General features: G+C 47.1%; 1 protein-coding gene across 1 annotated transcript; it reads right to left on the bottom strand.

Annotated features, from left to right (window-relative positions):
- Positions 1–806: 806 nt before the first annotated feature.
- Positions 807–23015, bottom strand: LURAP1 (leucine rich adaptor protein 1). Its single transcript, XM_055255379.2, has 2 exons — positions 22512–23015; positions 807–9297 (listed from the first exon to the last, which is right to left on the bottom strand). Exons 1-2 carry the CDS (start codon positions 22707–22709, stop codon positions 8776–8778), a joined length of 720 nt encoding a protein of 239 aa, XP_055111354.1. The 5' UTR covers positions 22710–23015; the 3' UTR covers positions 807–8775.
- Between the last annotated feature and the right edge of the window lie 3461 nt (positions 23016–26476).

Below are 26476 nucleotides of genomic sequence, written 5' to 3' on the forward strand. Positions count from 1 at the left end.
AAAAACTACCAAAACTAACTCGAAAGTAAAAGTCTAAATAGCCTTATATCTACTAAAGGAAACTGTTATCAAAAACATCCCCATACCAGTCTAGGCCACATGGCAAAACTCTGGCTCTACAAAAAAAATACAAATTATCCAGGCATGGTGGCACGCCTGTAGTACCAGCTACTCAGGATGCTGAGTTCGGGGGATCACCTGAGCCTGGGGAGGTCAAGGCTGCAGTGAGCCATGATCGTGTCACTGCGCTCCAGTTTGGGCATCAGTGTGAGACCCCGCCTCAAAAAAACAAAAAAAGTCCCCGTAAAGAAAACTCTAGGCCCAGATGATTTCACTAAGTAAATTATGTCAAGTACTAAATACTACTACCAACCTTACACAAAGATAAAGCAAAGGAGGAGGAAACACTACTTCACTCTTTTTAGGAGGCCAGCATAACCCTGGTACCAAAATTTTTTTTTTTTTTTTTTGAGACAGAGTTTCACTCTTTTTGCCCAGGCTGGAGTGCAATGGCACGATCTCGGCTCACTGCAACCTCTGCCTCCCGGGTTCAAGAGATTCTCCTGCCTCAGCCTCCCAAGTCCCAAGTAGCTGGGATTACAGGCGCCTACCACCATGCCCGGCTTTTTTTGTATTTTTAGTAGAGACGGGGTTTCACTATGTTGGCCAGAGTGGTCTCGATCTCTCGACCTCGTGATCCGCCCACCTCGGCCTCCCAAAGTGCTGGGATTACAGGCATGAGCCACCGCGCCTGGCCCCAAAACTTTAAAAAATTAAGTCTATGGGAAAATGAAACACCAACTATATTTTATTATACTGACAATTTATTAACTTTTTAGGTGCAATAATGGTAATAAAAATCCTTATCTTTTAGAGATACATGCTAAAACATTTACAGATTAAATTGGTATGATATCTGGTTTTGCTTCAAAATAATCTTGGTTAGGGGGAAAGTAGTTGAGGGAATAAATAAACCAAGATTGGCTGTGAACTGATAATTATTGAAGCTGGGTCCCTGGGAATTCATTACACTATTTTCTCTATTTTTGTATATGCTTGATATTTTATATAATATAAAGTAAAAAATAATGGCAAATGATTAAACGACATTAAATGCATAAGAACTACAGGTTGTTTGAGATCATTTAAAAAGAGAGTGAAACAAAAAAAATCATTGAACACCATTAGAAGTTGTTAGGACATAACTACTTTGAAAATGATAAGGGAAGAGATTTAAGCATTTATCTTGCCATTCTGGTATGAACTTTATTTCAGAGTAATCAAATGGTCCTAGAGGATGTGAAAAAGGTTTTCTGTACAGAATTAGAGCTAATAAATAAGGAAAAATTAATAGCCTTAGAAAATCACCATTCTGTAATCCCTAGTGAAACAAGCAATTCATAAAATGATAATCAATGGATAGTAAAACAAGTTGGTGAAAAATTGACAGCAAAGTTTATGATGCTGGGATGAGGCTATCACCATCTGAAAATAAAAGAAGCCTGGGAGCTGGAGTGGACAGTGGAGGAGAGCTGTCCAACCAGAAACACCCGTGCCATGTAGAATAAGTTAAAAACAAATCTGTGGTGTTAAATCACTGAAATATGGGAGCAATTCATTACAGAAGTTGGCTTACCATAAAAGTATACCATTTATATATATTAAAACACATAGGCATATAATTACATATATTTTCAAAGATACATACATATCCAAACATATACTGACACAGGGAGAGGAATGAGAATAGGGATGAGAGATCAAAAGAAGAGGCCAGGCACGGTGGCTCACACCTGTAATCTCAGCACTATGGGAGGCTGATGCAGGAAGACTTCTCAAGGCCAGGAGTTCAAGACCAGGCTGAGCAACACAGTGAGACCCCATCCCTAAAAAAATTTTTTTTTTAATTGGCTGGACATGCTCATGTGCACCTGTAGTCCTACTCAGAAGGCTGAGGTAGGAGCACTGCTTGAGCCCAGGAGGTCAAAGTTACAGTGAGCCAAGATCGCATCACTGTCCTCCAGCCTGGGTGACAGTGAGACCCAGTCTGTTAAAAAAAAAATTAATTTTTTTTTTTGACATGGAGTCTCGCTGTGTCACCCAGGCTGGAGTGCAGTGGCATGATCTCGGTTCACTGCAACCTCTGCCTCCTGGGTTCAAGCAATTCTCTTGCCTCAGCCTCCTGAGCAGCTGGGACTATAGGCATGTGCCACCATGCCCAGATAATTTTTGTATTTTTAGTAGAGATGGGGTTTCACCATATTGGTCAGGCTGGTCTTGAACTCCTGAGCTTGTGATCTGCCTGCCTCGACCTCCCAAAGTGCTGGGACTACAGGCATGAGCACTGTGCCCAGTCTAAAATTTTTTTTAAAAATAAGAAAATAAAATAAGAAAGGGGCCTGGTGATGGAATTCACTATGCTATGAGAAGCATGGTTTAACTATTAAAGAATTAAAAATAACAGTTTAAAAAGAAGACAACTAATCTATCCAATCTGCCCCTTCCAGAGGGAACCCAGGTTATTCACTGGGAATATAATTATCTTCAGCCTTGGGGAATAGGAGCACAGAATGGTTCTGGAGAGGAGACAGTGTTGAGGAATCCTCCACTGTGGTTACCAGGAAGGTCTCAGGTCTAAAAAGATTCCTACTGAGACTTTCTCCCAAGCCTGATCTTCATCTTTGGCTCTCCCTGGTGGTGATGGTACAGGAGGCACTTGACATTCTCTAGACATGGGGTCTGGACCTGCCACCTCCGCCTTGGTACCACCTCTCATTCCAGGCTAGGGGAGGCTGGACAAAGCACAGAGGTTCATTCTGGCCCTGGGTGCATCCTCCTGCCCACTCTCCACCCTGCCTGTGTCAGGCTAAAAGCCCCTCTCCCAAAGATGTCCAATTCCTAATCCCTAGGACCTGCGGATAAATATAAATTTTAAGAGAAGGGGTCTTACTGTGTTGCCCAGGCTGGCCTGAACTCCTGGGCTCAAGTGATCCTCCAGCCTCAGCCCCAAGTAGCTGGGACTACAGACACGCACCACCACCTGCTTAACCTGTGAACATTTTATCTTAAATGGTAAAAGGGACTTTGAAAGCAGGATTTAATTAAGGATCTTGCCAATGGGAAGATGATACTGGATTATCCCAGTAGACCCAATGTAATCCTTACAAGTGACAGGCAGTAGAATTAGAGAGATGTAGGGATGGAAACAGAGGTTAGAGAGGAGAGAAGATGCTCTGCTGCTGGCTTTGAAGATGGTGAAAAGAGCCACGAATCAAGCACTGCAAGCAGCATCTAGAAGCTGGAAAAAGCGAGGCAAACATTCTCCCCTGGAGCCCACGGAAGGAGTGTAGACCTGTCAACACTTTGACTTTAGCCTGGTGAAGCTGATTTTGGACTTCTGAACTGTAACATAATAATTTTGTTTTTTAAGCCACTTTGTGGTAATTCATTACAGTGACAATAGGAAACTAATGTCCTGCCCCAGCTTCTGGGCAGCACTAATCTGTTCTCCTAGGAGAGTAGGGTCTAAGTGAGTGTATGGCATGGGTAGGGAATCAGAGAAGGCTTCCTGGAAGCCCCTGCAGTCAGGTTGATCTAGGTTATTACAGCTCATTTGTTACTTAACTGACCTTGTGCAAATTTCTAAGTAAGACTATTGTTAACAATGCACTGTTTATAGGATTGCTAAAAAGTAAATTTAAAAATATTTTCAATTACCTAATTTGCAAATGACCAACTTTTTTTTTAAGTCACATCTCCTTGTGAGCTTACACGTATTCATTCTTCCATTCATTGAACAGGTGTCACAGAACACCCAGTGTATGCCTGGCACCATACACACAATGAGCTTGTGTCTGCTACAACTCTCAAGCATTTCTCACTGCAGCTGTCACTGAGCTTCCAGTTACCTCAGTGCTCAACCTCAATGCCTCCATCCTAATTGCAGGCCTTGGCCGGGCATGGTGGCTCAAGCCTGTAATCCTAGCACTTTGAGAGAGCAAGGTGGGTGAATCACTTGAGGTTAGGAGTTCGAGACCAGCCTGACCAACATGGTAAAACCCCATCTCTACTAGAAATACAAAAATTAGCTGGGTGGTAGTGGCGTGCGCCTGTAGTCCCAGCCACTTAGGAGGCTGAGGCATGAGAATCGCTTGAGCCTGGTAGGCAGAGGTTGCAGTGAGCCGAGATCGTGCCACTGCGCTCCAGTCTGGGCGACAGAGTGAGACCCTGTCTCAAAATAAATAAATAAATAAATAAAATAAATAAATGCAGGTCTTTACAATGCCCAGTCCCATGGTCTCTTGTCTCAGCCAGCACCGCCCCCGCTTATCCCCCAAGGCACTGTTTCTGCAGCTTCTATGAGCAGCCTCTTCTTTGTCTTTATTCTGACCCCGGACAAAAGCCCCCAGTGCACTTGAGGGCAGTTTGCGCCCTCTGATATTTTCCACACCCTGTTTTCATCTCATCCTCTCCTCTCTCTGCATTTCTCTCCTTTTTCTTACCTTCTTCTTTGAGCTCCCAAACAGCTGCACCCTATAAGCTAGAAAAGTCTAGTTAGAGAGAAGCTGAGCCTCAACCAGCCAAATTAGAGGCAGGTAGAAGGGACCAAAGATATGCGTTTACTGGAGTTTCCGGGCTTCTCTGGTGGTGAACTGAAATCTAAGGTATTCAGCCAGGATGCCTAGACCTAAGCGGAATACCCAGGCAGCTTCACTCACCCCAGCTTTCCAGCCCCACAACACTCTCAGGTGCCTATCCAATTGACCTGTAATTCCCTGACCTGTGGAGCCACACCTACTTCTGCAAGACCCATCTAAGTTTCCTAATTTCACAGCTCCCCACCCCCACCTCTGCTTCTAACCTCCAGGTCTGAAATGCTGAGCTCTGTTCCTGTGATGTCTGGAGCTACTAGCCCTCCTTCCCAGAAAAATGGTGGGTCCAGGATTGATTTTTCCTCCTACCTGTGATCCAGACTAGTGCATCCTTCACCCCTTCACCCAGTCCAGGCCCAGGGTTTTCTTTCCTGCAGCTCTTCCTCTAAAGACTAAGCTGCCTCTTTAGGAAGGGGTGAGAACGCAAACATTGTAACAGGGGCAAAGTTGCTTTCAGTCCCTTTGGGCTTCAGTGGTGTTGACTGGGAATAGTTGGCCAAGTGATGGAGCTGTGGGCATGGGGGCTTGTGATCTGGGTTTTCTGACCTGGACGTCGCCACAACTTTACAATGGGTGATGCTGGGCAAGTCTATGCCCTTTTTAGGTCTGACTCACTAGCCTTTCTGCGCACTGAAGGGGGCTAGTCTTTAGAAGGCCATGTTTTATTTGAGCTTGGAGGTTCCACACAGCAACTCCAGCAGTGGTGCATAATGGCCACAAGAGGGCGGGCAACCTCTTCAGCTCGTAAGTGTGTAGCCTGAACAAGTGAACCTCAAATAGGAATACTATACAGTGGCTTCCAAGAAGGGTATAATTCCATGAACAATGTTGCTGAAGAGAAAAAAAAAGAAATAAAGCCTGGGCATGGTGGCTCAGGCCTGTAATCCCAGCACTTTGGGATGCTGAAGTGGGAGGATTGTTTGAGCCCAGGAGTTTGAGACCAGCCTAGGCAACATGACAAAACCCTGTCTCTAGAAAAAATACAAAAAGTAACCCGGGCATGGTGATGCACGCCTGTAGTCGCAGCTACTTACTTAGGAGGCTGAGGAGGATCACTTCAGTCCAGTAGGCGGAGGCTGCAGTGACCCGAGATCACACAACTGCGCTCCTGCCTGGGCAAGAGTGAGACCCTGTCTTAAAAATAAAACAACAGGCCAGGCAGGTGGCTCACACCTGTAATCCCAGCACTTTGGAAGGCTGAGACGGGCGGATCACTTGAGGTCAGGAGTTCAAGACCAACCTGGTCAACATGGCAAAACCTCGTCTCTACTAAAAATACAAAAATTAGCCAGGCATGGTGGTGCACGTCTGTAATATCAGCCATTTAGGAGGCTGAGACAGGAGAATCGCTTGAACCCAGAAGGCAGAGGTTGCAGTGAGTCGAGATCGCGTCACTGCACTCCAGCCTGGATGACAGAGCGAGACTCCATCTCAAAAACAAAACAAAACAAAACAAAACAAACAAAAAACAGGAAGGGTAATTAACCGAGGGCACACTACAAAATGACTACAGAGTAGGGACAGGAATAGGAGATTCGAATTCCCAGTCTGAGGGGAAGTCAGGAATCCCAAGACCATAGGAGTGGTATGGAGAGGTCTTGTGAGCAGTGGAAGAAGCTGAGAATATACTTTGGAGATTTCAATCATTTGAGGGGGTGGGAGGAGAAGAGAGGGTGTTTAGGGACAAGCCATGGACTGAATATTGCTCCAGAAGGACCGGGGTGGGAGTTTCAAAACGAGACTTGAGGAATTTAGGGAAGCAGAGATGATCAATTTGGCTTCCTTCCCTTCCCCAACGCAGAATACAAAATAGAGAAATGGCAGGAGTTATTCCAGGATTTGAGGAGGATGCCTCTTTTGCAGGAGGACACAGTGAACAGCCAAAGTCATCTGACACCCTTTTCCATCTTTTTCCCTCTAGTATCCCAGTTTCAAGGCCCAGGAAAGGCAGGGACTAACATATGGAGCAGTTACCCAGAGTTCAAAGGGTTAATCTCTAAGAATTCATTCTCTGACACCAGCCACAGCTCTTGTCCCCCTTTCTGGGACCATCCCCTCTGAGCCCCAGGTTGGCAGCTTCCCTGAATTCCTTCTATGATGTAATTTGTAATTCAGCAGGGCTCTAGGACCCAGGCTCTGCTCCCTCCTCAGGTTTCAGGAGTCAGGGCTTGCTCTAAGGGAGGAAGTAAACATGCCTTTCCCTTGCTCCCTCTCCCTTTCCAGGATGGGGCCCAGGGACCAAAGAGCTTCTGTCTTTCCCTGCCACGCCCCCACACTGCAGCCCAGACAAGGAGATTCCTTGTGTCCCAACCTCAGGCAGGCATCCTTGTGACCAAATGGTGTAAGGCTGGGGACAGGGTGGGGGAAGGGCAGTCACAAAGTCAGAAAGGATGACACCTCCCCTATCCAAGATTCTGGTACACCCCCAGAGCTCTGAGACCTCGAGCTTCCTCTCTCCCTGGCTCCCATCAACAAAGGGCAGAGGAGGCCAGGACTCATCTGCATATAAAAGGCCTGGAGAAACTGAAAAGGCACGGACACACAGAAGCTGAACCTCCTGGAAGGGAGATATGGAGTCAGAATACAGGAATAGGGCCACACGCAGCAGCTCATGCCTGTAATCTCAGTACTTTAAGAGGCTGAGGCGGAAGGACTGCTTGAGGCCAGGAGTTCAAGTGCACCCTAGGCAACATGGTGAAACCCTGTCTCTGGAAAAAAATACAAAAATTAGCCAGGCATGGTGATGCATGCCTGCAGTCTTAGCTCCTTGGGAAGCTGAGGAAGGAGGATCATTTGAGTCGAGGAGGTCGAGCCTGCAGTGAGCACTACAGCACTTCAGCCTGGGCAACAGAGGGAGACCCTGTCACCCTATCTCAAAAAACAACAACAAAGCAAAACAAAAAAATGGAGTACAGGAATGGGGGCAACACAGGGACAGGGTAAGACAGGGGACCATGGCAGGGCGAGCCAAACAGACTTGAGAGCAATAAATAAAGGCCCCTGAAAGCTTCTCTCCTTAAAAGCAGTCAGGAGTGCTGGCCCAGACAGGGATGCAGGGATGGAGCCACAGAGGAAGTGAGATCCCCTAGGATAAAATGAGAACACTATTTAAAAAGTAAGAACCTTCTGAAAAGAAGCACAAACATCTGACAATGAGAAACTTTCCTGCCAGGAGGGGTGACATGTTTCTGTTCACAAGAAGTAATGGTATGGACGATAAATAATGTGATCTCGCTTAGCAGCAGGGGCTCAGATACCCCTATATGACCTACCACCATCCAAGAACCCGTACAAAGGGCTACCCATCCTGGCAGGAAACGATATCACTCAGCAGGTAGGAAGGGGTGGGTCTACCAGCCCAAACGCTTCTGGGGGGGCCAATCCATAGAGGGTTAGTCCTGAAGGTCCATGTCCCTCTTCAATCCTCCATCTTGGCCAAGAGAGGGGCCAAGGCTTCTGGACTTTGGGTGAAGTAATTATACCTCCATCTCTTCATCTGTTAACTCCAGGGAGTCCTAAATTCCTTAAATCCTTACTTAGCTGGGGGGAGTAGTGAGAGATACTAAACACCAAAAGCCATAAGTCAATCCTTCAGAGTCGGTATCTCTATAGAAATATCTCTAGGGGCTGGGCATAATCCCAGCACTTTGGGAGGCTGAGGCGGGAGGATCCCTTGAGCCCAGGAGTTTGAGACCAGCCTGGGCAACACAGGGAAACCCTATCTCTACAAAAAAAAAAAAAAAAATTAAAAAATTAGCTGGGCATGGTGGTGCATGCCTGTGGTCCTAACTACGGGGGAGGCTGAAATAGGAGGATCGCTTGAGCCCAGGTCAAGGCTGCAGTGAGCTGTGATCATGCCACTGCTCTCTAGCTTGGGTAACAGCATAAGACCCTGTCTCAAAAAAAAAAAAGAAAGAAAGAGCAAGCTAGCTCTAGGGACCCAATAATTGAGGGATAAAGGCAGAGACTCCCTAGGGACTAGAGAAATGATGAGCCAGGTTTCCATGGTAACTGATTTCAGTGCAGCCTCTTCCTAGTCTCAGACTGAGGGAGAATCAATTTTGGGGGAGACCACAGCTAATGGATAAAAGAGCCACAGGATTACAAAAGGATGGAATAGTTGTTACAAGAAGGTCACATCATCCTGGCACTGCTCCCAGAACCAGTGGGCCTCAAAGCCCAGCTTGGCACTTTCATCCTCTGGTGACTCAGGTGGTCCACCTTGAAGCCTCTCCCCTGGGGGCTTCCACACAGCTCTCAAGCTTCCTAGCCTGGTGGCTGCCACATCCACCTCAGTCCTGGCCCTATCTCCACCAGCTATAACTTTCGCCCAGTCCATCTCAGGACGTGGAGCCCCAGGTGGGCCCTGTTCATCCAGCTCGCTGGGGGCCACTGTGTCCAGGAAGCTGCCAATAGAGACACTGTCCAGCCGGTCAGTGGTGCTGGTGTCTGGCAGGCTGTCCCAGCTGCCGCGCCTTGAGCGGCCTGGGCTCCCGCCTGTCAGGCTATATTGACTGCTGGTGAGGCTGCTGCAATGACTGGTCAACGTCCCCCGCTCCTCCAACAGCCAGCGCACTGCCTCGATGCCCTCATTCAAGGTCACCAGCTGCTGCAGGATCTTCACATCGATGGCTCGCAGGTAAGCCTGGGGGAGTGGGAGAAGGAATTAGTCCCAGTTCTGGGGCGTGGGTTTCCCCAGCGTTTCCACAGGCCACTACCTTGTGGTTCAGCCAACCATGTTTCACTTTAAGACGGATGGAATTATAATGGCTTGCAGTGTAGCCTTCAGAAGCAGATAGACTGCTGCCTAACATTTCAGCTCTACCACTGATTAGACATATCTTCTTTGAGCCTCAGTCTCTTTGTTTGCAAAACAGGATTAAATCACTTACCTCACAGGGTAGCCGTAAGGATTCTGAAATGCTGTCTATTAAGTACTCAGCACAGTGCCTAGCACAGAGGGTCTCAGTAAATGTTAAGTATTAAAATTCAATCCTACTAAGCTTTGAACTTCATATTTAGGGTACTTCTTTTTTTTTTTTTTTTGAGATGGAGTTTCACTCTTGTTGTCCAGGATGGAGTGCAACGGCGCGATCTCGGCTCACTGCAACCTCCGCCTCCTGGGTTCAAGCGATTCTCCTGCCTCAGTCTCCCAATTAGCTGGCATTACAGGCGTGCACCACCACGCCCAGCTAATTTTGTATTTTTAGTAGAGACAGGTTTCACGATGTTGGCCAGGCTGGTCTCAAACTCTTGACCTTAGGTGATCTGCCCACCTCAGCCTCCCAAAGTGCTGGGATTACAGGCATGAGCCACCGTGCCCAGCCACAGGGTACTATTGAGCCTGCCCATATTCACCAGAAAGACATAGAAACAAAGAACAGCAAGATAGGGTGTTAATCAGGAAGTAGATTGGGCCAAAAGGAGGCAGGAGCTGGGGAATAAAGAGAGCTAACCTGGTTCCCTAGTCTCTTCAGGGCATTGGTAGCAGCCGCCGAGAGGGGAAAGGGTTGGCCAGAGCTTAGAAGGATCAGAATCCCACTGGCTGGGCATTCAGGCCTTCTCCCCTGTACACACCAGTCTACCTGTCTGTACTGGAAGTAAATTTGACTTACAGGGTAATCTCAAGCGTCCGTTCTCAAATAAGATAAAATAAAATAAAAGTTGAAATTATTTTTTAAAGTTATTAATCTTTCCTCACACTATTGATAGTTTGGCTGGATATAGAATTCCAGGTTAAAAATAATTCTTCCTCGGGGTTAAGGCATTGTTCCATTGTCTTATTTTATTTTTGAGACAGGGTCTTACTCTATAGCCCAGGCTGGAGTGCAGTAGTGGCACAATCATGGCTGACTACAGCCTTGATCTCCTGGGCTCAGGCAACACTCCTGCCTCAGCCTCCTGAGTAGCTGGACTACAGGCATGTACCTACACCTGGCTAATTTAAAAACTTTTTTTTGTAGATGGGGTCTCACTATGTTGCTCAGGCTGGTCTCAAACTCCTGAGCTCAAGGGATCTGCCCACCTTGGCCTCCCAGAGTGTTGGGATTATAGGCATGTGCCATGGCACCCAGCCTCCGTGTCTTAATTTTCAGTGTTAGCCTTTAAAAATCTAATGCCGTTCCGATCCCTGATCCTTTGCGTATGACCCTTTTCCCATTCTTGTTGGAAGCTTTTAGGATCTTCTCTTTGTCCCCAGTGTTCTGTTTTTACAGCAATTTGCCATGGTGTGGGTTATTTTCATCTATTGAGTTAGCCACTTGATGGGCCTTTTCAATCTGGAAACTGACGTTCTTCAGTTCTGGGAGATTTTTAAAAATTGTTTCTTTGATGATTATCCTCCAGTATTTTTCTGTTCTTCTGGGAATCCTATTACTTGGACAGAGGGTGTCCTGAACTGATCCTCTATGTTTTTCTTTTTGTTTTTTTTTTTTTCACTCTTGCATCTCTTTCTTTTTTTTTTTTTTTTTTTTTGAGACAGAGTTTCGTTCTGTCGCCCAGGCTAGAGTGCAGTGGTGCGATATTGGCTCACTGCAAGCTCCACTTCCCAGGTTCATGCCATTCTCCTGCCTCAGCCTCTCGAGCAGCTGGGACTACAGGTGCCCACCACCACACCCGGCTAAATTTTTGTATTTTTAGTACAGACAGGGTTTCACCATGTTAGCCAGGATGGTCTCAGTCTCCTGACGTCATGATCCACCTGCCTCGGCCTCTCAAAGTGCTGGGATTACAGGCGTGAGCCACAGCACCCAGCCACATCTATTTCTATACTTGCTCTAGTTTCTGAAATATTTCAACTTTATCAACTCCTTTTTTTTTTTTTTTTTTTTTTGAGATGGAGTCTCACTCTTGTCCCCCAGGCTGGAGTGCAATGGCACACATCTTGGCTCACTGCAGCCTCCGCCTCTCGGGTTCAAGTGATTCTCATGACTCAGGCTCCCAAGTAACTGGAATTACAGGTGTCTGCCACCACATCTGGCTGATTTTTGTATTTTTAGTAGAGGTGGGGTTTCACCATGTTGGTCAGGCTGCTATTGAACTCCTGACCTCAGGTGATCCGCTGACTCGGCCTCCCAAGTGCTGGGATTACAGGCATGAGCCACCACACCTGGCCTATTATCAAGTCTTCGGTTTTTCTTTTTTCTTCCCCGCCCCCCATGATGTGTTTATTTCCAAGTGTTTTTTCTAGTTCTCTGAATGTTTACCTTTTTACACCTTCTTGTTTTTGTTCATGGCTACAATATTATCTTTTATCTCTTTAAGGATATGCTTAATGATTTTTATAAGTTCGTATCTCTCTGTATTATCTCCATTTCATTCAAGTTGCTTTTTCTTTTCCTTTTTTTTTCTTTTTGAGACAGAGTCTCATTCTGTCACCCAGGCTGGAGTGCAGTGGCATGATCTCAGCTCACTGCAACCTCTACCTCCCGGGTTCAAGCGATTCTCATGCCTCAACCTCCTGAATAGCTGGGATTACAGGTGCCTGCTACCATGACCAGCTAATTTTTGTATTTTCAGTAGGGATGGGGTTTCATCATGTTGGTCAGGCTGGTCTCAAATTCCTGACCTCAAGGTGATCATCCCGCCTCGGCCTTCCAAAGTATTGGGATTACAGGCCTGAGCCACCATGCCCGGCCTCAAGTTGCTTTTTCCTATTTATTTAGGTCTATATAGAGGGTCAGATGTCTATGATCTTTAACTGCTGCTCACCCTTCAGAGTGGATCTCTACAATGACTAGAAACCGTGTATGTATGAAGCTTGCCAACTCTGAGCCTCACTACAGGGTGATCTGATTGGGCTGTTTAATTGGAGGTCTAAAGTTTGTATCTTTTTTTTTTCTGTCGAGTTAATCATATTCCCCATATTATACCACTCTAGAGAGTATAAGGTAAGCAAGGCTGCCAGTATCTTAGGAGCCAAGTAGGGGTAAAGGCTTGGAGAGGTATTTCATGATATTTAGTACTTTTTAAAGTTTTTGTAGAGACAAAGTCTCGCTACGTTGTCCAGGCTGGAGTGCAGTGGCGTGATCATAGCTCACTGTAGCCTCAAACTTCCAGGCTCAAACTCCTCACCTCAGCCTCCCAAAGTGCTGTGATTACAGGCATAAGCCATTGTGCCTGGCTGTATTTAGTATATCTTTATTTAGTTCCTCTTGTCCTCAACTATGCTCAGTGTCTTTTAATCTAGAAACCTTCTGTTCTATTATTTGTGTATAAGGTCATTCGTCACGTAACAATGGGGATATGCTTAGAGAAATGAACCAGCAGGAGGTTTTATGAGAGGGTAAATGCACAAACTAGATGACATTTTAAAAAATTTATATACTTTTTAAAATATGGAAAACAAAATGTCCCAGCACAATTACTGAATATCAATCCCTACTTGATCTGCTATGCCAATATCAAGTGTCATATATCATATTTGTGTATATGCTGCGTTATAATCTTATGAAATCACTATGGTATATGCTGTACATCATTGACCGAAACATCATATAAATATGTGTATATGTGTACACACTTATATACACATAATAAATGTTTATTTATACATATATGTGCATATATACACACATGATAAATGTTTATTTGACATATGTAGTCTATCATTGATCAAAATGTTTATATGGTAATCCCAGCACTTTGGGAAGCTGAGGAGGACAGATCACTAGAGGTCAGGAGATCGGGACCATCCTGGCTAACATGGTGAAACCCCGTCTCTGTTAAAAATACAAAAAAAATAGCTGGGCGCGGCAGCGAGCGCCTGTAGTCCCAGCTGCTGGGGAGGCTGAGGCAGGAGAATGGCATGAACCCGGGAGGCGGAGCTTGCAGTGAGCCGAGATCGCGCCACTGCACTCCAGCCTGGGTGACATAGCAAGACTCCGTCTCAAAAAAAAAAAAAAATTTACATGGATGTTTATATGTTATACGTGGTCTGACATTGACCAAAACGTCATTATGTGTGTATGTGTATTTACATACACAGGTCAGATCCCGCAGGTCACACACACAGTAAATGTTTTTTGTATTTGAAAAATGTTTATTGAATTATTCAGGAAATAACTGCTTTATTCACATCTATGATAAACCAGAGTAAGACCATGTATTAATATTTGTACATTGAGGCCAGGTGTGGTAGCTCACTCCCGTAATCCCAGCACTTTGGGAGGTCGAGGTGGGAAGATCACCTGAGGTCAGGAATTTGGGACCAGGCTGGCCAACATGGTGAAACCCTGTCTCTAATAAAAATACAAAAATTGGCCGGGCATTGTGGCGCAGGCCTGTAATCCCAGCTACTCAGGAGGCTGAGGCAGGAGAATTGCTTGAACCCAGGAGGCAGAGGTTGTGGTGAGCCAAGGTCACACCACTGCACTCCAGCTTGGGCAACAGAGCAAGACTCTGTCTCAAAAAATATATATATATATATATTTGTACATTGAGAAAATTAGACACTGGAATTAAATGGACCTAGATTCGAGTTCCAGTTTTGCCATTAATGAGCCATATGAAATTTAAATTTATTTCTTTAAACCTTCATTTCTTTCTTATAATAGGAGGTACTATCTAAAGATTTGTCATGAGACATCAAAGGAACATATTAACATGCATAGCATACCATCTGACAAATATAATACTGTAAGTCAATAAATGGTAGGCTATTTGGCTCTACATATTACTATGGTCGACTTATTTACTATGTGTGGTATTACTCTGTGTGTGTGTGTGTATGTGTGCAGGTTTTCATCCAGTTTTTGGCTCATAAGTCCCATAGCCATTGTTACAGTTTTTGTTATAATGCTGGGGCACTCAGAAGTAGGCTTCAGGAAACAGAGTCTCTTTCTGACCTTCTCCTGCTCTCCTCTCACCTTCCCAGAGTAGGACTCTAATCTGATTGTGGGTCATAAGACCCTCATTCCAGAGAGGGTCCTGACTCATACCCTGGAGGAAGGAATGCCGCAGAGAGAGGCCAATAAGAATCTAAACAGACAGGCTTTGCTGGGTTTTGATCAGACTCTTTTTGTCCAATAACATTTTGATATGGTTATCCATGTTTCAATCGTGGACAACCAATAAAGTCTCTTGAAAAGGCCCAAAGGACCAGGACCAGTGGCTTAAGCCTGGAATCCCAACACTCTAGGGGACTAAGGTGGGAGGATCGCTTGATCCCAGGAGTTCAAGACCAGCCTGGGCAACATAGGGAAACCCTGTCTCTACCAAAAAAAAAAAAAATTAGCTGAATGTGGTATTGCACACCTGTAGTCCCAGCTACTTAGGAGGCTGAAGTGGGAGGATTGCTTGAGCCAGAGAAGTACAGGCTGCAGTGAGCTGTGATTGCGCCATTGTACTCCAGCCTGGGTAACAGAACCAGACCTTGTCTCAAAAAATAAAAAAAGGTCCCCAAGGACAGGATTCAGGGAGCTTCCAAGTAGCTGAACAGATGGAGGGTGGTGCACCCAGGGAGAGCACAGAAGTTCTGCACCCCTTCCCATATGCCTTGCCCCATGCATCTCTTCATCTATATCCTTTGTAATATCATTATAATAAACCAGTAAATGTGTTTCCCTGAGTTCTGTGAGCCACACCAGAAAATCAATCAAACCCAAGGAGGGGGTCATAGGAACCCCAATTTGAAGCTGGTTGGTCAGAAGGTCAGGAGGCCCAGATTTACGACTAGTGTCTGAAGAGGGGGACAGTCTTGGGGACTGAGCCCTCAACCTGTGGGATGTGACACTGTCTCCAGGTAGACAGAGTTGAAATTAAGTTAGTAGACACCCAGCTGGTGTCTGCTGCAGAACTGATTGCTTGCTTGCTGGTGGGAAGAAATCCTCATATATTTTGGGGTCTTCTGTATTAATGATTATTGTTGTGTTGTATTAAGTGAAAAAATTTAAAAAAAACACACACAGTTTAGGGTTTTCTAAACACTATGGCAAAAGCATAGAAAAAAATTTTATACCTGAAATTATTTGTGTTTTTGGAAGAATATCACAACTCTAATTCAATTAAACAAATGACTATTGGGTACATGGATTTGCTAATAATTACAAAGATGATGGAGAAATTGTTCCTGCTTAATAGAAGCTTGCAGTCTCAATAAGGGGAGATGAACATAAATAACTGCGATATCACAGACTGTACAGACTGTTAACTTGGTAAAGGAGATTATCTTCAATTATTTCATCCTGGAGACAAATCTATGAACAGTGAAAACAACTGTCCTAGTCCATGACCAAACTAAATACATTAAACAAAGCTCCTCATACTAAAAACACTTGTCCTGCTGTTTTCCCCTCCCTCCTTTCCTTCCTTTCTGCCTCCCTCCATTCTTCCTTTCCTTCCTCTTTCCAAAATTTACATCTACAGCTGGGCACAGTGGCTCATGCCTGTAATCCAAGCACTTTGGGAGGCTGAGGCAAGTGGATTACCCGAGGTCAGGAGTTTAAGACCAGCCTGGCCAACATGGCAAAATCTCGTCTCTACTAAAAATACAAAAATTAGCTGTGTGGTGGTGGGTGCATGTAATCCCAGCTACTCGGGAGGCTGAGGCTGCGGAGAGCTGAGATTGGGCCACTGCACTCTAGCCTGGGCAACAGAGCGAGACTCCATCTCAAAAAAAAAAAAAAGAAAAAAAAACAACAACAAAAAACTTACATCTCCAGTCTTCTGCTAGATAAAGAATTAGCTGGCACCTGGTTGCACAGTTAGGGAGGGGATCTTAGTATATGACTTTTAAATATTCAACCAGCCCTTTTGTTTTCAGCCCCATTTGTGCCCCCAGTTCCAGAAATACCTGGTGCTTCCAACCTCTAAGACCTTTAAGGGTTTTTGCAGTATAAAATGTGTTGCTTTGGTAAGGCGCAGTGGCTCTGTAATCCCAGCACTCTGGGAGGCTGAGGCAGATGGATCACCTGAGTTCGGGAGTTCGATACCAGCCTGACCAACATGGAGAAACCCCGTCTCTATGAAAAATACAAAATTAGCTGGGCATGGTGTCACATGCCTGTAATCCCAGCTACTTGGGAAGCTGAGGCAGGAGAATTGCTTGAATCCAGGAGGCGGAGGTTGTGGTGAGCCAAGATTGCGCCATTGCACTCCAGCCTGGGCAACATGAGCAAAACTCTAGCCACCCCCCAAAATAAAAAAAGTGTTGCTTTTCAGCTTTCTCCAATGCTGGCTTGGGACTAAGCATTTTTTAGGTCTGAGTTAGTTACCACTCTTCCTTCTGCATTTCAGCTTCCAAAATTTTGTTCCTATTACCTTGTCTCTTATTCTCATTGTCATAACAGCTTCGTGCCTTTTATTTATTTTATTTATTTATTTTTCTCTTTTTGAGACAGAGTTTTGCACAGTCGTCCAGGCTGGAGTGCAGTGGCACGATCTTGGCTCATTTCAACCTCCGCCTCCAGGGTTCAAGCGATTTTCCTGCCTCAGCTTCCCAAGTAGCTGGGATTACAGGTACGCCACCACGTCCAGCTAATTTTTGTATTTTTAGTAGAGATGGGGTTTCACCATGTTGGTCAGGCTGGTCTCGAACTCCTGACCTCAGGTGATCTGCCTGCCTCAGCCTCCCCAAATGCTGGGATTACAGGCGTGAGCTACTCTGCCCGGCCCTCAATCTGGTATCTTGAACTGGAATTCCCACTGACTTTATTCATTCTTCAAGCCTCAGCTCAAATGTCACCTCCTTGAGGAAGTCTTCCTTGCCCTTCCTCGAGATGGAATTAATCCATTCAGTTATGGAACCAATATTTATTGTTTCTTATAGGTGTGGCACTATGTTCAATGAAGAAAGAAAAGGCATCATTTCTTACCTTCAGAGGGTTCATAATCTAGTGGGTAAGATAAGACAATGAAGCAAGCACTTAAAATTCAGTGTGGTTGGCTGGGCATTGTGGCTCAGCCTGCAATCCCAGCACTTTGGGAGGCTGACACAAACGGACTACTTGAGGCCAGGAGTTTGAGACTGGCCTGGGCAACATAGCAATACCCTGTCTCTATTAAAAGAAAAATAAGGCTGGCGGGGTGGCTCATACCTGTAAATCCCAGCACTTTGGGAGGCCGAAGCAGGCAGATCACTTGAGGTCAGCAGTTCAAGACCAGACTGGCCAGCGTGGTGAAACCCCATCTCTACTAAAAATACAAAAATTAACTAGGCGGGTGCCTGTAATCCCAGCTACTCAGGAGGCTGAGGCAGGAGAATCGCTTGAACCCGGGAGGCAGAGGTTGCAGTGAGCCGAGATCGCGCCATTACACTCTAGCCTGGACGCCAAGAACAAAACTCCGTGTCAAAAAAAAAAATGATAATAAATAAATAATTTAAAAATGAAAAGTTCAGGCCGGGCGCGGTGGCTCATGCCCGTAATCCCAGCACTTTGGGAGGCCAAGGCGGGCAGATCATGAGGTCAGGAGATCGAGACCATCCTGGCTAACATGGTGAAACCCCGTCTCTACTAAAAATACAAAAAATTAGCTAGGTGTGGTTGCAGGTGCCTGTAGTCCCAGCTACTCGGGAGGCTGAGGCAGGAGAATGGGCTGAACCTGGGAGGCGGAGCTTGCAGTGAGCCAAGATCGCACCACTGCACTCTAGCCTGGGCGACAGAGGGAGACTCCGTCTCAAAAAAAAAAAAAAAAGAAAAAAAAAAGAAAAGTTCAGTGTGGCAAACGCTAGGGGAAACAACTGCTATACAGAGGACTGTAGACACATAGGCCATAACCTAACCAGGTCAGGAAATGCTTCCTAGGATAAGGGACATGAGCTGAAAATTTGAGGTTAAGAAGGACTCAGCTAGGATGGGCGCAGTGGCTCACACCTGTAATCCCAGCACTTTGGGAGGCTGAGGCAGAAGATCACTTGAGGTCAGGACTTCGAAACCAGCCTGGCCAACATGGCAAAATCCCGTCTCTACTAAAAATACAAAAGTTAGCTAGGTGTGGTGGCACATGCCCATATAGTCCCAGCTACTCAGGAAGCTGAGGCAGGAGAACCGCTTGAGCTTGGAAGGCAGAGGTTGCAGTGAACCGACATTGTGCCATTGCACTCCAGCCTGGGTGATGGGAGTGAAACCCTGTGTCAAAAAAAAAAAAAAAAATAGAAAGACTCAGCCAGACAAAGAGGTGGAGAGAAGCATTTCAAGCAGAGGAAACAGCCTGTGCCTCCTTCCAGTTTGAAGTCGCCTTTCTGGAGCACAAACCCAATCACATCACTCTACAGCCAAGACTCTTCCAGGAGGCCCTTCCTGGGTTCTATCAGCACTTATCATCCTGTACTAGAAATGTTCTTCTGTCTCCCCCTTCCCTAACCGGACTGTGAGCTCCCTGAGAGCAGATCCTGCCCAATCCATTTCTGGTGCTCAGCCCAGGGCTAAGGAGGTCACATTCAGTTCTGTGATTCTCTTGCCTTTCCTATCGTTGACCCCTTTGATGGTTCCCAGGATTCAGGGGTCTGGGTTGTACTGTGTTGCTGGGAAATAAATCTGAGAGCAGATTCTATAATCCTGTGACAGTGGGATTCCCTGACTGTGACAGCATCACTCCCAGAATAGAAGAAAGCAAGGCTTTCTTGCCAGAAAAAGAAACACTTTTTTCACACCATCTCTTGAAGAAAATAGAGTATAGGATAAACAGCTCAGGAGAGATGCAGCCTCGGAGGCGACTCCAAACCCAATTCTCCTTCCAAGGAGATTCAGGCTCCCTACTCCTTAACATCTACATACCAGACTCTGCCCAGCGCTGGGGTCCTGTACGGTTTCCTCATTGTTCAATCCAAATCAGGCCCTGGGGTAAAAGCCTGGAAGTCCCAGTCAGAGCTCCCAGAGCGGGGACTATCAGAATACTGTTACTACAAAGGTTCTTACGATCATCTGGTTCCACAGTCCCCATCTCCCTCTACCCCCTCCACCAAGAGGAGGAAAAACTGAGGCCAGGAGAGAGAGAGAGAGTGCTGCTCAAGACCACAAAACGTTTCAGAAGCAGAGCCAAGACTTGAACCCGTGCCTTCTTCCTTGCCTAAAGCTTTTTCTCAAACTGCCTCTGTGGAGGTGGGTTGTCATAGCAACAGTTCTTTGGGTGGGAGAACTAAGAAGAAGTTGCCACTGTTTCCCATTCCCACATATCCCAGTCTGGCTTGTTCACTCAACCTTTGAATAGAGGGTAGAGGAAGAAAGCAGGAGGGACGAGGCCTAGAGGCAGGACTGACCTTGGCCTCAAGGGTAGGCCTTCCCCCTTTGTGCAAGGAGAGCTGGGAGAGGAACAATTGAAGGACAGTCCTTAGAGGGCTTGAACCAGTCCTGCCTTCAGTAGCCCGAAGGGAAACTCCTTGCCCCACCCCTTGTCCTTCCTGGGTGCAACCCAGTAGACAGGGCAGAGCACAGGAAGAGATTAATATTAATAACATCCTGGCCTGAGGAGGGAGAAAAAATAGGATGCGGATCTCTCCTCGTTCTGGCCCCAGAAGTCTCCCTCCCTTGTGCCCTTTCTCAGGCAGCCTCAGGCCCCAGGCAAGCTGGGTCAAGAATACAGAGAGACAAAATCAAAAGTTAAATGCAGCCCCTTAAAGTTTACAGAAGTTTCCACCAAGGCAGAAAAGAGAGCCAGAGAGACTAGGCGTGGCTCTTCCACTGACTCCCTATGTGAGTTCAGAATCTGCAAGCACATTTTATCTGTAAGGTGGGAGAAACGATGACCAGTTTTCTCATTTCAATGACATAAAATGTTTAGACTATCTGGCACAAAGCAGGTCTCAAAGTAAAGATGCAAAGTGCAGTCAGATGATCTGGGTTCAAATCATGGCCCTGCTTTTTGCATGATGTTGGGCAGTTATTAAATTCCCTGTGCCTCTGTTTTCTTTTCTTTTCTCCTCCCTCCCCCCCTTCCTCCCTTCCTCTCTTCCTTCCCTTCTTCCCTTTCTTTTTTTTTTTTTTTTTTTTTTTTTTTTTGAGACGGAGTCTCGCTCTTTCACCCAGGCTGGAGTGCAGTGGCGCGATCTCGGCTCACTGCAGGCTCCGCCCCCCGGGGTTCACGCCATTCTCCTGCCTCAGCCTCCCTTGTAGCTGGGACTACAGGCGCCTGCCACCTCGCCCGGCTAATTTTTTGTATTTTTAGTAGAGACGGGGTTTCACCGTGTTAGCCAGGATGGTCTCGATCTCCTGACCTTGTGATCCGCCCGCCTCGGCCTCCCAAAGTGCTGGGATTACAGGCGTGAGCCACTGCGCCCGGCCCTTCCCTTTCTTTTTTTGAGACAGGGTCTGGCTCTGAGCTCTGTCACCCAGGCTGGAGTGCAGTGGTGCGATTTCAGCTCACTGCAACCTCCTCTTCCTGAGCTCAAGTGATTCTCCTGCCTCTGCCTCCAGAGTAGCTAGGACTACAGGCACACAACACAACACCCATCTAAAGACAGGGTCTTGCTTTGTTGCCCAGGCTGGTCTCAAACTCCTGAGCTCAAGCGATCTGCCTGCCTCAGCCTCCCAAAGTGCTGGGATTACAGGCGTGAGCCACCATGCCCACCCTGTGCCTCAGTTTCTTCATCTATAAAATGTCACTTACTTAACAGGGTTACTGTGGAGATGAAGAGAGCATCATGTAAAGTGCTCAGCAAGCTGCCTGGCACATGCGCTGGGTGAAAGTTTTCAAAGCAACTAGATAGTCTAGATAGGCTCTTACTAGGCCTTGAGCTAAAGTTTGTACAGTGAGGCAAAGGCAAGCCCTCGCTTAGGTGGGTACAGTCACAGCCTTGCTCTGGAGAATTGGGCACTCACCTCCAACCTTCAAGGCCAAGTGCACACTTGGCATTCAAGTCCTTCTCCCAGGGGGCCTTTCCTGACTGCTCCGCCCATCAGACTCTCTTCCCAGCCTCTCAGCTCAGGCATCAGAGCCCTGGCTGGTCTCAGAGCTCCCATGACTTCCTTCCCCTGCTCCTTCACAGACCAGCTTGGCACAGGCTGGGCACACAGGAAGACTTATTAGCTGACGTACTCACTGTGGGCTCCTGGTTGTGAGCCAGGAAGCCGATGGCGATTCCTCAGTTCCCCAGAACTGGCTGCAAAGTAGTGGCAGGTGTAAATCACCCACTTCACCGGAATCAGGGCCCTGGGGAACCTGCCAGGGCCTCGGCTGCCCTTTTGGCTCTGAATCTAGACCAGCAGCAATAGAGAAAGGGGAGGGTTGCTGTTTCCTCTTCTCCCCAAGAATGTACAGATGAGATCCAAATATCCAGTTTACCTGGGAGATTGGCTGGGAGGAGACTGAGTCTGAGGCGAGGGAATCGGCACCAATGGTGCTGCTACTCTCTGTCCCTGCTATGGGTCTAGGAACTTTCCATTATTTTAAGTAGGGCTGGGGGATGTAGAGGAAACGGAGAAGGTTTTCAGTGCCCCTGGTCCAGGTAGTTCTCCGCAGATAGGCCCCTTTACCCACATCTTTTCTGTGCTGAACACTGCCGCCTCACAGGAACTTAAACCCTTTCCCGGTTAGCAGAAGGAGAAAAACCCGGTTGCCTTACAACGGGGACTGGTGGGGAATAGGTGGCCCATACAGGCGGGGGGAATTTGTGCTGCGCTGGGTTCTCAGTACTTCCCAGTCGTCATCTCTCTCCTCCCAATTATTTGGCAGGAATAACTTCCAAAACCTACTGCTCCCACCCCAAGTCCTCAGGACCATCAACACCCCACTCACTCCTGGGGGACAAGTAATGGACGTCACTCCATCTCCACCCCAGCGTTTACGGATTGATCTGGGAGGGATTCTGAGCAGTTAGGTGGAGAGTTTTAACTACTTCCTCTCCAGCTTAACTCTGGGAGCATGAGTTCGTCCCTCCCGGCCCTACACTGGGGACTCCCCTTGGCCCATGGATTCTGCACTCACCAGCTCCATCTTCAGCGCCATGATCTTGTCCCCCAAGTCGTGGCCGGTGCTAGGCGCCCCTGGGAGCAGCAGGGCGCCAGAGGTTCCCAGCTCACAATCGCCTCGCAGCCCGCGGAGCAGCCCTTCAGGGGTCTTCCTGCCCACCTTACCCTCCACATCCCGCAGGTCAGGCGTCTGGGACTCCACGGTCCCCTCCATGCGGGCCCAAGCCTGAAAAGGGCTGGGCGACCGGATGCCGGGGACCGGCTCCCGGGGGTCCTCCCTTCGCCGCTGCTAAAGCGGAGCAAAACCGGTGGGTCCCCGCCCGCGCGGCGCGGGGGCGGGAGGAGGGCGCCGTAACACTCAGAAAAGCCGCGCAGCACCGTCTGCGGATATATTCGAGTGCTGCGCACACAGCCTCTGGCCCTGGATTGCCTGGGGCTGGGCGATTCTGGAGTTGGACATGAAAGAGCACTCGGAGACCTCAGCGCCTTCGCCCCATCCTGGCACTGAATCCAGCCAGGCACACAGCAGGCGCCCAATACCTGTTTGCAGAATGAAGTCTAAGCAGCTTCAGTCAGAGATGTGGGAGTTTAAGGAACAGCGGTAACAGAGAGCTGCAGAGGGCTTGGAAGTCTTCCTGGAGCAGAGGAACTGGGTCTAAAACGATGGCTGGATTTTAGCTAGACACACACACACACACACACCCCAGGGGCTAGAATTCAGACTAACGGAGTAGAAAGGGGCAACCAGTATTGAAGCTGAAGAGGTCCACATTGGGCTTACAAGCAAGATGCTCCTTAAGCTTGACTGTTCGTATGAATTATCTGCGGAGCTTGTTAAAATGCAGGTTCTGATTTTGCAAATCTGGGGTGGGGCCTGACAGCCTGCATTTTTTTTTTTTTTTTTTTTTTTTGAGACAGCGTCTCTCTCTGTCGCCCAGGATGGAGTGCAGTGGCGCGATCTTGGCTCACTGCAAACCTCTGCCTCCCCGGGTTCAAGCAATTCTCCTGCCTCTGCCTCCTGAGTAGCTGGGATTACAGGCATGCGCCACCATGCCCAGCTAATATGTTTGTATTTTTAGTAGAGACAGGGTTTCACCATGTTGGCCAGGCTGGTCTTGAACTCCTGACTTCAAGTGATCCGCCTGCCTCGGCCTCCCAAAGTGCTGGGATTACAGGTGTGAGCCACTGCGCCCAGCCAAGATCCTGCATTTCTAATAAGCTCCCAGGTGATGGCCATGCTGCTGGTCCACACTTCAAGTAATAAGGGACCACACTTTGAGTAACAATGTTACAGAAAATGGTTCTGAGACGTTTGGGTTTTATTTAACAGGTAATGAACAGCCATGAAAACTCTGGCTTGTTTAGGCTTTTAATTCAAGTAATTCCAGCCCATGGTTGCAGAAGGAGTTACAATGAGAAGATAGTTACCCCTGCCCTACCCTTTCACACCTCTAGGCCCACTCCCAATTGGCAAAAAATAACTTTTAGTTTTTTTTTTTTTTTTCTTTTGGTGTTCATACCAATAACGTTATTGTTTAGAGTTAACTAAAAGTGGTTGCCAGTTGGGAGTGGGCCTAGAGGTGTGAAAGGGTAGGGTAGCAGTAACTATCTTCTTATTGTAAATCCTACCACTACTTTTTTTTCTTTTTTAGAGACAGGGTCTTCCTATGTTGCCCAGGCTGGACTCAAACTCCTGGGCTCAAGCAATCCTCCTGCCTCCCAAGCAGCTGTGACTACAGGAGTATGCCACCATGCCCAGCCACACTACTTCTCAATTTTAAACATTTGTCTGCTGTTTATTGTCCTATTCAGATAAATATGGATATATAGGCCGGGCGCGGTGGCTCACGCTTGTAATCCCAGCACTTTGGGAGGCCGAGGCGGGCGGATCACGAGGTCAGGAGATCGAGACCACGGTGAAACCCCGTCTCTACTAAAAATACAAAAAATTAGCCGGGCGTGGTGGCGGGCGCCTGTAGTCCCAGCTACTCCGAGAGGCTGAGGCAGGAGAATGGCGTGAACCCGGGAGGCGGAGGTTGCAGTGAGCTGAGATCGCGCCACTGCACTCCAGCCTGGGTGACAGAGCGAGACTCTGTCTCAAAAAAAAAAAAAAAAAATGGATATATGGGTTTAACTCACACTCTGTAGTTCCTTTCCCCCATTGGCAATATATATTTCTTCTCTTTTCTTTCTTTTTTTTTTGTTTTTAAGATGGAGTCTCACTCTGTCGCCCAGGCTGGAGTGCAGTGGCACAATCCTGACTCACTGCAACCTGCCCTCCTGGGTTCAAGTGATTCTCCTGCCTCAGCCTCCTGAGTAGCTGGGATTACAGGCATGTGCCACCATGCCCGACTAATTTTTGTATTTTTAGTAGAGACGGGGGTTTCATCATGTTGGTCAGGCTGGTCTCAAACTCTTGACCTTGTGATCTGCCTTCCTCAGCCTCCCAAAGTGCTGGGATTACAGGCATGAGCCACTGCACGCGGTCTGGCACTATATATTTCTATCACTCTTTTTAATTCATCTAATGGTTACCTTTGTAATTAATTTTTTTAAAACTTTAGATAGAGTCTCGCTATGTTGCCCAGGCTGGTCTTGAACTCCTGGCCTCAAGCAATCCTCCCACCTTAGCCTCCCAAAGTGCTGGGATTACAGGCATGAGCCACCATGCCTGGCCTACCTTTATAATTTTAAGTAACATCATTTTCCTTGGTACTTTTTGATCCATGGAAGGGTTTTAAGTTAGAGATAGACAAAACATTTGTCTTTTTTTTTTTGAGACAGAGTCCGGCTCTGTTGCCCAGGCTGGAGTGCAGTGGCTCTATGTTGGCTCACTGCAACTTCCGCCTCCCAGGTGCAAGCCATTCTCCTGCCTCAGCCTCCCGAGTAGCTGGAATTACAGGCACCTGCCACAACACCCAGCTAATTCTTGTATTTTTAGTAGAGACAGGGTTTCACCATGTTGGCCAGGTGGATCCACCCGCCTTGGCCTCCCAAAGTGCTGGGATTACAGGCATGAGCCACCGAACCAGGCAACATTTGCCTTAAAAAAAAATCACTCTGGATTTTGCAAGGAGAAAAGGATAGGAGGAGTAAAAATCTAGAGTCAAGGAGACTGGTTGGAAAGCAAGAAACTGAAATGGCCTACACTGGGGCTGATTGTGAGGTCAAAGAAGAATTAGACTAGAATGGAAGGCTCTTTAGGAGGTAAGACTGACAGGACTAGGTGACTGGTTACATTCATTTATAGTGGCATTCAATAAAAATTTGTTAAAAAATACAAATGAATGATTTCAACAAATGTTATGGAGAGCTTACTATGTGCCAGCCTTTCTGTGTGGTGTAGAGAATACAATGGTGAGCAAGACATACCTGGACTGGTCACTGGAGACAGACAAAGAGTCAAGGGTGACTCCCAGCTGTTTGGCCTGGTGCAGTTCACTGAGGAGGGGAACCCACAGGAAATCTAGGAGTGAAAGGAAATGATTCCAGAAGTTGTGCTGTTGCGTTAGAGGGGCCTGTGAAGATGTCCTGCTGGACATCAGGCAGCTTGGAGCTCAGGAAAGAGGTTAGAACTGCCAATATCAGTTTGGGCATCTAGATTGGTAACAGAGGTCATGAGAGAATGAGATCATCCATGAATAGTCAGTTTGAGGAGAAAAGAGGGTCAGGAAGGAACCCTGAGGGACATCTTTTAATTATTTAATTATTTATTTTTATTTATTTATTTTTTGAGACAGAGTCTTGCTCTGTCACCCAGGCTGGAGTGCAGTGGTGCAATCTCAACTGCAACTTCTGCCTCCCAGGTTCAAGCGATTCTCCTGCCTCAGCCTCCTGAGTAGCCAGGATTATAGGAGCCCGTCACCACGCCCAGCTAACTTTTGTATTTTTAGTAGAGACAGAGTTTCACCGTGTTGGGCAGGCTGGTCTCAAACTCCTGACCTCAACTGACCAGCCCACCTTGGCCTCCCAAACTGCTGG

Source organism: Symphalangus syndactylus, chromosome 12 (assembly GCF_028878055.3).
Source record: "Symphalangus syndactylus isolate Jambi chromosome 12, NHGRI_mSymSyn1-v2.1_pri, whole genome shotgun sequence".
Classification (NCBI taxonomy): domain Eukaryota; kingdom Metazoa; phylum Chordata; class Mammalia; order Primates; family Hylobatidae; genus Symphalangus; species Symphalangus syndactylus.